Below are 11991 nucleotides of genomic sequence, written 5' to 3' on the forward strand. Positions count from 1 at the left end.
CCACACCTCTCTCCTGCACTGTGGGTCAATTGTCTGATGGACAACTCCTTGCTGACATCCTGCCAGCATCTCAGAGCCCATCATCAGCTCCTCCTCACTGGGAAATCCTCTCTTCTCCTCCAGATGTTTCTTTTTTCTTTTTTTTTTGAGATGGAGTTTTGCTCTTGTTGCCCAGGCTACAGTGGAATGGTGGGATCTCGGCTTACCACAACCTCTGCCCCCCAGGTTCAAGGGATTCTCCTGCCTCAGCCTCCCTAGTAGCTGGGATTGCAGGCATGTGCCACCACGCCTGGCTAATTTTGTATTTTTAGTGAAGACGAGATTTCTCCATGTTGGTCAGGCTGGTCTTGAACTCTCGACCTCAGGTGATCCGCCCACCTCGACCTCCCAAAGTGCTAGGATTACAGGCATTAGCCACCGCGCCTGGCCCTCCAGATGTTTCTATTTGGCTCGTTTGTGGCAAAAGCACTATTGAAAGTGGTTTCTGATTCTGTGGGACAGTAAATCTGAGGATGGATGTAAGGAAAACAGAGTAGGAGGGAAAACAAAAAATGGGAGACTGGTGTTGTTGGCAGGAAAAGTGCCCCCTGGGGATGCAAGAAGGGAGTGGACACAAAAGGGCTTGAGCTATCTCAAGGGCTGAAGCTGGGGAAAGTGATCTGACCTTTCCTCCTTACCCCCTAGTCTCCAAAGTCCATTGTATCATTCATATACCTTTGCATCCTTGTAGCTTAGCTCCCACTTGTAGCTTAGCTTCCAACACCAGCCTGGAACACCAAAATAATCTTCATTTCTGGGTCTTCCAACAGCGAAAGCAATAGGACATTGGGAAGCAACTGAGGAAGCAGTCGTTTTTGTGGAGGAGGTCAGTGGGGGTGGGGTGGGAGAGGAATGGCAGGGGTGCTCAGCGCTCCTCCGTCAGGCAGCAGAGGCGGTCTAGGAACAAGATCTCTGTGCATGACTGTCAGGCTGCAGCAACTCCTGTGCTTGGTAAGGGATCTTACCGAGGAAAGTTACTCAGAAAGAATCTTAAAGCAAGGGCAGCATACAAGAGGGCCACTTTGCTTTGTTTTTTTATTTGCCACCAGGACTTCCCATTGTTCCTGAGGAAGGACTTGAATAGGGTTTGATGTTCCCACATCATCAAAAGTGACTGGGTTGCCTCCAGGAGAAGGAACACCCCCTAGTAGCTCCCTGCTACCAAGACCTAGTACAATCCAAAGTGGGGAAAGTTCCTCTTATAAATGGAAGCATCAGAGTACAGTTATCCAAGGCTGCTGGTTTCTTTGGGATAGTTCTCCGTCCCTAACATCTTTTACCTATTTTGTGGTACTTTATGCAAAAATATGCTCTAAGCTTCTATTGGTTCTATCCTCTAATATTTCCCGAATCTGCCCCTCTTGTGTCCACTGCCTCTACTGTAGCCTGGCTTCATGCCTTCTAGAAGGTTGCTCACAATTAGGTTTCTAGCACCTGCCTTCTGATTTTCTTTCTTTCCTGCAAGTTCATTCTACATATTGTCCTCATCCTCCTTGTCTTCCATTTGGCTGTCTTTCAATCTACTATTTAAACAACTGTTGAGTCTTTAATAAATCTACAGCTTCTGGTTACAGAGAGTTGAATGAATACCACTAAAATGATTATTTCCATGTTCCTTTATCAAGAGCATGTGAAGGAAACCATCAGCGAACAAGAGATTTCAACAAATATTTAGAAGACAGGAAGCACATGAGAGCACATCAAAGGAAACAAGAAGGCCAGAGAAATTGGAGGCGGCAGCTGTAGTGGACGAAGGAGCTGATTCATCAGGCAGAAACTCTGAGAGGCTCTGGGCTCAGAGTTGGCAGGCATTGGGGGCAGAGCAAGAAAGTCTTTACACACCACTGGTCCACATGTCCTCTGCCCAAATCTAGTGCTCAGGCAACCCAATTTTAGCCCCTGGGGTAGAATAACCTTCTCTAAAAAATTAAATGAAATTCCGGATAGTGCTGAAGTTGGGTTTTGTTTTTGTTTTTGTTTTTTTTAAGATAGCGTCTCACTCTATCACCCAGGCTGGAGTGCAGTGGTGCCATCTTGGCTCATTGCAAACCCAACCTCCCGGATTCAAGAAGTCCTCCTGCCTCAGCCCCTCAAGCAGCTGGGACTACAGGTGCATGGCACCACCACGCCCAGCTAATTGGACAGTGCTGAAATTTGACATATGGTTGTTAGCATCCCAGAGAGAACCATCCCTATTCTGCCACGCAAAGGCTCCATACCCCAATGTAGCTCCTGCTAACTTGGTCTCGAGAGACTAAATATACAGATGGACAATGACCAGACCACATATAACAATAGAACTCTAACCCATTATCTATAGTAACCAGCCCAGAAGCCATCCTACTATCTTGCAAGTCAGACTTGTAGGACATCAGAACTCTGTCTCTAGCAATTAGCCCAGAAAGCCGAACAATCAGCCCTGCGGTAGCCCCAAACAGCCAGGAGTTGATTAATAACTGTTCCCTAATTTTTGTCCCTGGGATTGAAAGACTGAATCTACAAATGAACAATGGTTAGCTGTATATAAAACAGGATTCTGATCCACTAGTAGCCCAAGAAGCCAACCTACTAACTGCACTTGGTAAGGGATCTTACCTTCAGGAAGATGCAGTGCAGGGAGCCAAAGAATAATCCCTGTCACAATTGACCCAACATGGTCAGGAATTTTTTATTAATAGCCAGCTTTCTTATTTTTGGCTCCATTTACAACTTAGGACCAATCAGAAAAAGCTAAGTATGTTCCCTGAACCAAACACATAGGATGCCCATTTCCAGTTAGCCTGCCTACAGCTGCCCCTGCGCAGCCTCTGAGCCTAGCAGACTTAAAGCCTTCCCTTTTTTTTTGAGATGGAGGCTCGCACTGTCACCCAAGCTGGAGTGCAATGGTGCGATCTCAGCTCACGGCAACCTCTGCCTCCCGAGTTCAAGCGATTCTCCTGCCTCAGCCTCCCAAGTAGCTGGGATAACAGGTACCCGCCACAACGCCAAGCTAATTTTTTTGTATTTTTAGTAGAGACAGGGTTTCACCATGTTGGCCAGGATGGTCCTGATCTCCTGACCTTGTGATCTGCTCACCTCAGCCTCTCAAAGTGCTGGGATTACAGGTGTGAGCCACCATGCCCAGCCGAAGCCTTCCCTTTTATCCACTCAAACTTTCCCACTCCCCTCCTTGCCTTGAGTCTCTGGCAAAATGCAAGTGATAGTAGCTGACTTCCTTGCAAGCTCTGAACGAATAGCCTTTGCTTGTTCTTATTTGGGTATCTTCATTAATTTTCACACTCTGAAGCAAGGTCTTTCTCTCAACAAGCTCTTCCCACATACCAATAAACCTTTACAAATTGTTACAAATAGCAGCAGGGCTGCTATTTAGGGGAAATGAAGATCCTTATATAAAACCATGGAGGAAACCTAAAATAGCTCACTATAAAATCAACTCAGCTCCTCATTCTTAAATATGACAGCCAAAGATAGACAGTCAAAGCCATTGGACTCAGAGAGAACCAGCAGCACGTAGGAGAAAATCAAGGAAACAGAACAGATTGACCTTGGAGGAAACAGGTCATTCAGAGACTCAAAACAAGCTTAAAAACATTCTAATTAGATCTTCAGTGACATTTGAGAAGATATTACATCCATGAAACAAAAAACAGCAGGCTGTGAAAAAAAAAACGAAATAAAAAAGTCTCCTGGAAATTAAAAGTGGATTGCCGGAATTAAAAACATTGGAGGATTAAGTTGAGAAACTCAAACAGAACAGAGAGCAAAAACATAGTCTGAACGTCTGGCAGAAAAGGTAAGTCACATTTTGTAACTTTTTCATAGCTAAACTCAGAAATGGTTAGAAGGGGTGCTCCTAGGGTAGGAACCTGGTGGATAGGTGAACTGACAGCCGCTCTCTCGCTTTGCATTAGAAATCCTTTGGCCGATGTGTGTGAGCCATGTGCATGGATCACTCTGATTAAAACACACAATCTAACTGCAAATCTGACAGTTCTGCTCCATTGCTTACAACCCATCACTCCTGTTGACCAAAATTAAGGCTATTTGTAACAATTTGCAAAGGTTTGTTGGAAGCAGAAATAATTTACAAAGGTTTATTGGAAGCCAAATGTGAATATTGACCCAGGAAGACACACTAACAAAGTTGGGAGTCTTCTGGAGTGTTACATGTTGGAAGGCTTTTTATAGGAAAGTTTAGGAGAAGGGAGGGGATTTCGCATCCTGAAGTTGTCCTTTTTCATTGGAGGGTACAATATAGAGGTTACAATTATTGGATACAGATTGCAACATACAGGCTAAAATGTCTATGTGGAAGACAATCAATAAAACTTTAATATGTAAATTTAAATCGGCACTCTTGGCCGGGCACGGTGGCTCACACCTGTAATCCCTACACTTTGGGAGGCCGAGGCAGGTGGATCACAAGGTCAGGAGATGGCGACCAGCCTGGCCAATATGGTGAAACCCCATCTCGACTAAAAATACAAAAATTAGCTGGGTATGGTGGCAGGTCCCTGTAGTCCCAGCTACTAAGGAGGTTGAGGCAGGAAAATCGCTAGAACCCGGGAGGCGGAGGTTGCAGTGAGCTGAGATTGTGCCATTGCACTCCAGCCTGGGCAACAGAGAGAGACTCTGTCTCAAAAAAAAAAAAAAGAAAGAAAGAAAGAAAGAAAAAATCAGCACCCTTTTCAATGTCGGTAGGCTACACATTAAGCAGTATGCCAACAATTTGGGAACTCACAATAAGATTCTTTTTCAGGGAAAGGATGTCACCATGAATCACAAGGGCTACCCTAGGTGGGTTAACTTGGAAGCCTTTTTACTTTTAAACTGTCAATTGTGACCTGTGGGTAATGACTCCTAATCCCATGGAGGGGGATAACTCAGTCTCTTTCCTGACTGTGACTTGCCACCAGCCATCCCTCCCTCTCTCCCACCACTCCCAAATCCACGTCAGTTCCACTCAACTACAGACCAGGCTGTTCAGTGTAAGCCTGTGAGCTGGAACTGTGGGCTCAGACTTAGCTGGTTTCAAACCTACTTGTATTTATGTCCCAATCTGAAAAATGAGAATAGTAAAAAATGAGGATAATATTATAATACGACAAGGATAATAAGGCTTTTGTGAGGACCAAATGAACTAATATATATTATGTACTTCCCAGAGATCCTGGGTGCATGGTAAGTGATCAATAAGTATCAAGTTATTAGGGCTTCCAGACTACTCTTGTTTTGTCCACTCCAATTTTAACCTTCCTTTGGCAATTCCTTATATTTAAAAACATTTTAAAAAGGGCATTAACCTCTCAGCTTTATTATCAACCACACACCCACAGACACCTCAGTTTTCAAGAGATTTTCAATTTTTTAAGCTCTTTAAGAGATTTTTGATACATTCATATGTATTTTTGAAGCCACAATCTATTAATTTAAGAGCAATTGAAGGTCCTGCTTCATCTGGCTCATACCTTGGGGCCTCCACTGGGTTTTGACTAGCACTTCCCTTCTGTTCTCAGTGAACTGCCCTCCTTCTTTGGGGCTCCAGCCTCACCCCTTTGTGAGGCATTCTCAGAGACCCCCACCCAGCCCCTTTCTTTCAGACTTCCTATGAACAGCTTTGTCCTCACTGCAGCTGTCATCTACCACTCTAGACACTGAGGGCCGCACTTGGAAGGACGCTCTTTGTTGGTTTTGTGACTCCAGTGCCTCCCCTGAGACAAGGTCTGCTCAGTGGATGAGCCTGTGAGGCCGGTGCAGAAGGAATGGAGGCCAAGTTTAAGCAATGAGCGGGGCTGGCTGGTGTCTGACAAGAATGAACAGTTGTCAGAAAAGCCAGCCAAATCAAGTGCAGCCATGCTAGAACCCTCTCTTTGTCAAATAAAATGTTGTGGGGGAAAGCATCATCTACTGCTGGAAAGCCGCCCAGCTCCAGGCTCCAGAAGATGCTGGATGGGCAGGTCAGCTGCTTGTCCACTTACAGCCGGGGTGCGAGGTCAGGGCCCCATCCCCAGTTCAGTTCTAACACTTTATTCTTGAGGTCGTGGTGTACCATCTAAGGAGCACACACTATCTCCTGGCAAACAAGGTTGCTAGCTTTTTCCTTTTTCTTCTTTTTCATAAGTTAAATCCAACTAACTCATTCCTTTCAGCAGAGAGAGAAACCAAGGCAGTCTTAATGAAGATCACAGGAGTTGCCAAAAGTCATATAGAAAGCAAAGAGGCCAGATTAGAACTTGGGTTTCCAAAATTTTAGACCAGTGTGCTGTGATTCTGGGGTAAAATGAATGGGTTAAAAGGAAGAGGGAACCCTGAAGGCAGTCGAGATAGCAGCTTTAATTTTGGCAGCCAAAATAGAGCTGACGCACTGGGTGGCCCCATTCCTCTCGCCCTGGCTTTGGGTCCTTTGTATGGGGTGTCACTTATTGGAAAAAGAAAAGGCATTGAAAGTACTCCCATCAGAGAGGTGTTGTGAGGATGTGTGGCAGATAGTAAGAGGGTAATAATTGTTAGGCAAGTAACAACCTAACTCTGAGGCTTCAGTGCAGTGGGCAAACTGCTTCCCGCTGTGTGCATGCTGGGTCCCTGCTCGTAAAGCTAAGACAGAGGAAGTCAAGCAGAGGAGAGGTTGAGTGCCGATTTATTGGAGACACCATCGGAGGACGGGAGGCCAGGTCTGCCACCATGAGCTCTGTCATAGAAAGGGGTAGGCGTGCACTGGATGGGAAAAGTCCTCGAGCCCCTTAAAATCTCCCATCCCTCAAGGCAGCAGGGGGCCAGTCACCTTGGTACTTCCAGCCCCCAGCTCCCTCCCAGGCCAGCTAAGGCAGAGCAGAGCAGTGGAGGGGGCCTCGGGCCAAATGTGCAGGGCTCAGGCACCAGCGGCTGAAGCCTCAGTGGCCACTTCCTTCCTCAGGCCCTCCCCTAAAAGCAGTGGCATGGGCTGGGGACTGCAGTCCCACCCAGTCCCTAGCCCATGCCACTGCTTTTAGTGGAGGGCCTGAGGAAGGAGGTAGGCTGTGGCCTGGCCTGACCCACAGTTGGCGGGCGTGCAGGAATGTGGGTTGGAGAAGAAGGGCTCTCAGGAAAGGAACGGCAGGAACACGGAGCAGACCATGAGGGTGTAGGACAGTTCCCAGGATGGGGCAGAGCTGGCGAAGAGGCGGGCCACGGCCACATTGGGGTTGCCCTGAGCAGGCTCAAACCACTTCTGGAGACACCGCCCACTGTTCCGTCGCTCAGGGCTGGCCTTGAAGGAATTGCTCCAAGTCTTCTCACACAGGTCAGCTGGGGTGGGGAAGTAATGGGAGAAAGGGAGGCACTGGGCCCCTTTGGGGCAGCGGTTCTTCCCTGCAGGGGATGGAGGAGGGACAGCTTACCTCCTACTCCCTCATCCCTAGCCTCTGCACCTGCACCCTTGTGGGGACCACCAAGGGTCCTGCTTCCCCACCAAGGCATTGTCAGCACCACTCACCCTGACTCCAGTCCCAGCCGCCACGCCAGTTGGATTTGCATGTGTAAGACAAGCGACAGTCTTCCCACCACTCCTCACAGTCCTCCTGGCACAGCGGTGCATTCACGACTCGCTCTCCCTGCCCACTCGGGGCCTCCTGGGTGCAGTCATAGCCAGAGATAAGAACATTAATAGCAGAGATGTGAAGATTACTAATAGCTACAGTGGTATTTGTGCCAGCTACCATATGTACATCATCTTCTATAAAGTCTCTAAGTATTATTTTACAAATAACACCAATGAGGCTAAGAGATTTAATAGTTTGTCCTGGGCTATACAGCTGGTAGGGACAGAACATGAGACTGAAGCTCAGGTCCGTCTAACTCCACCAAGCCTTCTGTGGTGATAGCCCTGCATCCCACTGTTGTCAAAACAGTCTCCCCCATGTGGTTCTCCAGCAGGGGCCTCTGGGTCTGCTCTTGTCCATAGGGAGATAACACCTCCTGTTCCTGCTAGCATCCTGGAGGCATCAGCATAAGATAGGGTGAAAGCTCTGGCTGTTAATATAGTAACAGAGCATTGCACAGATCTGCCTCCTACCTCCCACCCCAGGCTTCCCACTGGCCGGATCCAGGGCCCCAGGTTTGGGGAGCACTCATAGAAGCAGATGGCCTGGATGAAGTGCTTCCGACAGCCAGGCATCAGCAGTCCACAGTGAAACAGGCTGAAGTTGTAGAGTGGGGACACATCCAGATGGGCTTCCCAGCTTGTTGTGAGGGTGCAGCAGGCATTGTCCTTCCAGGGGATGCACTGAAGGCAGACGAGGAAACAAAAGGCCCAGGCATAAGGGGCAAGGATTGCCAGGTGTCTAGGGAAGAAGGGTGCTGAAATGAAAATGTCCCTTAGGAGAAGGCCTGAGCAAGTGGGATGCCTTTAGCTGGTAAGCCCCTACATAAGAGGAACCCTGATAATCTCTCAATGTTTACCCAAAGGGCATAGGCACCTGCACACTGACCCCCTGCCACAGGCTGCTACAGTCCTCTAGGAACACAACTTCTGGGCTCTCAGCTCCTGAGAGGCAGCAGAAACCTCTTAGGGCAAAGCAGGTAGAAGAGCCCCAGCGAGACCTAGGGGAATCTGGGGTTGCATTGAGTGGGAGGGTCTCATAGGCAAAATGCCAGCTGTGTTCTTCCTCCCACATCCCTGGCAATTGCCTTTAGGAGCTTGGGGAGGGGTTACATACGTTGTATGTTTCCCCAGGACCTGTTGGCAGGAAGGCTTGTTTTCATCTACGCCGAGTCAACAATGGACCTCTGGGATCACCATCTGCCCCGGCTTTCCCAGTGGCTGGAGCAGCTCAGAAATGGGAACTTTGAATCACTTGGCTCTCATGGTCTCAAAAAGGCATAGTCTCTTTCCATCTAGTTGTCTTTGCTCAACTCCCAACCCCAGGAACCAAATGATCAGGGTTGATGAGGTTTGGAGACCATCTTGGCATTTGTGTCCCTTCCCTGATCTTCCCCATCCCATCCCCAGGTCTGGCCACTGTACCTCCTCATAGAGCTTGTCTTCTGGGCCGGGCACTCTCTTGTGGTGTTTGGCATTCATGCAGATGTTGAGTAGCTCGTCCCCAGCCCAGGTGGGCGTGACTGTCAACAGCTCTAGTAGGAGTGGCCACCACCATGCCATGGCCTGCTGCAGAGAGACCGATGCTGTACACTCATTGGAAAGGATACCCCACTCCACCCACTTCATCATAGCAGGCACTGAAAAAGGAGGATGGGCTTCAATCTCCCTCAAGTGACTGCAACACTTTGGCTGCTCCTAGGACCTTCTGTTGGAGGCAGCATCACGGAATGTCAGGGCAAGTAGAATAATCCTCGGAGGCCTGACACAGTGCTGGAGGCCTTGCTGGCCCTGCAGAGCCAGGGAAATGCTGAGGCACGAGTCAGATAGGAGGAGCCTTCTACATCCAAAGCCTGATCCCCATCACAGGAATGAGGAGGAGGGCCCTTCCTATATCCAACTCTGTTCTGGGTAGTAGTGGTAATGAGAGGCAGTAGAAAGAGAGACAAAACAAAGCAAAAGGCAGAGAGGGGCCCTGGGCTTCAAGCACCCAACCTCTTAGGACACAGGGCCCCTCAGCTTCATAACCCAGGAGCCCATGGCTCCCCCAGCCCCCCAGGTCTGGCAGGAGCCTGACCTGGACCCATCATGGTGAAACTGGAAACTTCTAGCCTACCCTGAGCTAAGAGCCTCAAACATCCTGGGAAAGAAGAGCCCAGCCCCCTCTTCAGAGTCCAACCTCAAGTCCAAATCTAAGGCTATTCTCTCTCCAGATCACCAGTTTCAAGTTCAGCCACGATCTCGAATATTTTTAAAGAATCAGGTCTGTTAGGTAAAAGGAGGAAAGATGCTGCCCCTTCCAGCACTCTCTTCATACTCACTTTCAAGGCAGGGGCCTCCAGGTGCTCTTGCTCCCTCCTCCCCCTGAAACTGTGAGGCTGAGGAGAGTTCCACGTCCCACCCATTTATTACCCTGTCTGATTTCTACTAGGTCCAGGTGCAGGAGGAGAACTCCACGTGGCTCCCATTAAACAGTGTCTGTCTTACTCAGCTCTGCAGGCCTATGGGTTCTAAGAAGTTTGCTTCCTCAGAGAAACAGACCCCATCATAGGCAAGATCTGGGGCTCTTCAATAAGCTATTGGGTTCAGCTCTCAGCTCTGCTACTCACTAGCTGGCTCCCCTGGAGAAAATGACTCAAACTCTGTTAGTTTCCCTCTCTGGAAAGGAAGTTTTTATTATGAGATTGGGAAAAATAAAGAGAAAGTTCATGAACAAAAACCTTGGCATTGTGCCTGGGATAGAGGAAGTCTTAATGATTTTAAATTGTATTCTTTTATCCTCTCTCCACACGCCCCTCCTATGTTCTGTTCCGTAGCTCTACCTGCCCTTCACTGTTAGCCAGGCATCAGCTCAGTCACCTGGTGGCTTTTCCGACAGTGTCCTCGCACAGCCCACAGGAGCTACGGTCCCTGCTGGAGAGCAGACCCAGGACACAGGATGCAGAGATGAAGTGTGGCCTTGGGGACCCAAGAATTTAAACATACGAACAAAGCCAAAGCAAACAAAACAAAGAAAGTCCCTCCATAACCCACCAAACAGCCCCCCTTAGCACACAGGAATCGTTCTGGGAAATATTCTTCAAGTGTCCTCATCACTGATCATATTTGCAAGACTATCCTTTTCAGCTAAGGAGAGACTAGAAACTTGGATAGGATTCTTGGGAGAGTCCTAAAGATGATAAAAAAAAAAAGCTGGAAAAGGAGCATATTTCTTTGTTTTTACAATATGTTCTCTGTCTCTCCGAAAGAGAAGTAGCTGAAATCAGTGAAGTTTTATTGACACAAAGGAAATGAAAACAAAACACTAAAAGTATTTTTTAATGGAATAAAATAAAATACATTCTGTGGTGTTCAGCTACACAACTGATGTGTAAAACGTGTACTCATGTTGGAAAATGACATTCTCCACACCTGGGTAATCACAGCCACTGAATGCGGAGCACAAACAAGGATGCAGGCACTGGCCTGGTGCTGTCTACAGGATCTGATGTCTCAAAAAGACCTCCAATGTGAACACCCTCCTTGTTTTAGGTGTGGGGAAATTGAGGCTCAGAGGTGAGTAGTGGAGCTGGGATATAAATTCAGGTATACTCGACTCCCTATCTAATGCTTAAGGACCAGATGAGGGAGAAACCTCCAGGACTAAAAGAGTAGATACTGTCTGGTTCTCAAGTGAGGTCTCCTTCTTAAAAAAGGTTAAATGCCATAATGAGGTTGTACATGCATTGGGAGGTGTGTGTTGGCTTTATTCTGGAAAAGTGACAGTTATCAACCCATTCTCCCATGTCCCCACCTGAAGCAGAGCCTGGAGTCTCCTCCTTAGGTTCAGATACCAAATGGTAATAGCATCTCCATAGCCTGACAGGGGGAGAAGCAGTCTCTCATATTCTGGTCAGTTCCTCACGAATATTCAGGAAGCTCCAAGCCTTGACAAGGTAAGAGATTTAGGGTTTAAGGTTCAATTTAAAATGGCTGTGGAGGTGCCAGAGTCAAGAATCCAGACATGAATCACAACAGTAATTATTGAAATGGAAATAGGTCCTCTGACAACCGTCCTTCATGGGGTGGGAAGGACTAAGGGCGGCTTGCTAAAGGTCTCCGGGACAAAGCTGTAGGAAATGAGCTAAAATTGCAGCCAGCGCATATGCAGGTGGAGGGAGGGAGGGAGGGAGGGAGGAAGGAATTACCCAGTGAGTGAGGCTGCCTTTCAGAGAACCATCAGGCCGGCCAGCATCTGCTCTTGGGGGAGAGGCAGCTTGAGACCCTTGAGCAAAGCTTATTTTTGCCTTATTGTGACTGAGTCTTCCAGAGCAATCTGTTTTCTGACTGAAAGCAGATAAATCAAAGCTGACTGTAGATGAAGCAATTTGAAGTGG

The 11991-nt window shown here is 47.9% G+C and overlaps 1 protein-coding gene across 1 annotated transcript; it reads right to left on the minus strand.

Moving 5' to 3' along the window:
- Nucleotides 1–6668: 6668 nt before the first annotated feature.
- On the minus strand, nt 6669–9588 carry IZUMO1R (IZUMO1 receptor, JUNO). Its single transcript, XM_021926445.2, has 4 exons — nt 9041–9588; nt 8090–8299; nt 7511–7646; nt 6669–7386 (listed from the first exon to the last, which is right to left on the minus strand). The coding sequence occupies exons 1-4, from the start codon at nt 9245–9247 to the stop codon at nt 7118–7120; spliced, it is 822 nt and encodes a 273-aa protein (XP_021782137.2). The 5' UTR covers nt 9248–9588; the 3' UTR covers nt 6669–7117.
- Nucleotides 9589–11991: the final 2403 nt, after the last annotated feature.

The sequence above is a fragment of the Papio anubis genome, chromosome 12 (genome assembly GCF_008728515.1).
Source record: "Papio anubis isolate 15944 chromosome 12, Panubis1.0, whole genome shotgun sequence".
NCBI lineage: Eukaryota > Metazoa > Chordata > Mammalia > Primates > Cercopithecidae > Papio > Papio anubis.

Bases quoted from the DNA above. Each gene is read 5' to 3' on its own strand.
- IZUMO1R (XM_021926445.2), bottom strand. From the start codon at position 9,247: ATGATGAAGTGGGTGGAGTGGGGTATCCTTTCCAATGAGTGTACAGCA. The intron at 8,300-9,040 runs GTACAGTGGCCA...GTCTGCCTTCAG, and splicing joins AAGACAAGCTCTATGAGGAG to TGCATCCCCTGGAAGGACAA. The intron at 7,387-7,510 runs GTGAGTGGTGCT...CATCCCCTGCAG, and splicing joins CGGCTGGGACTGGAGTCAGG to GGAAGAACCGCTGCCCCAAA.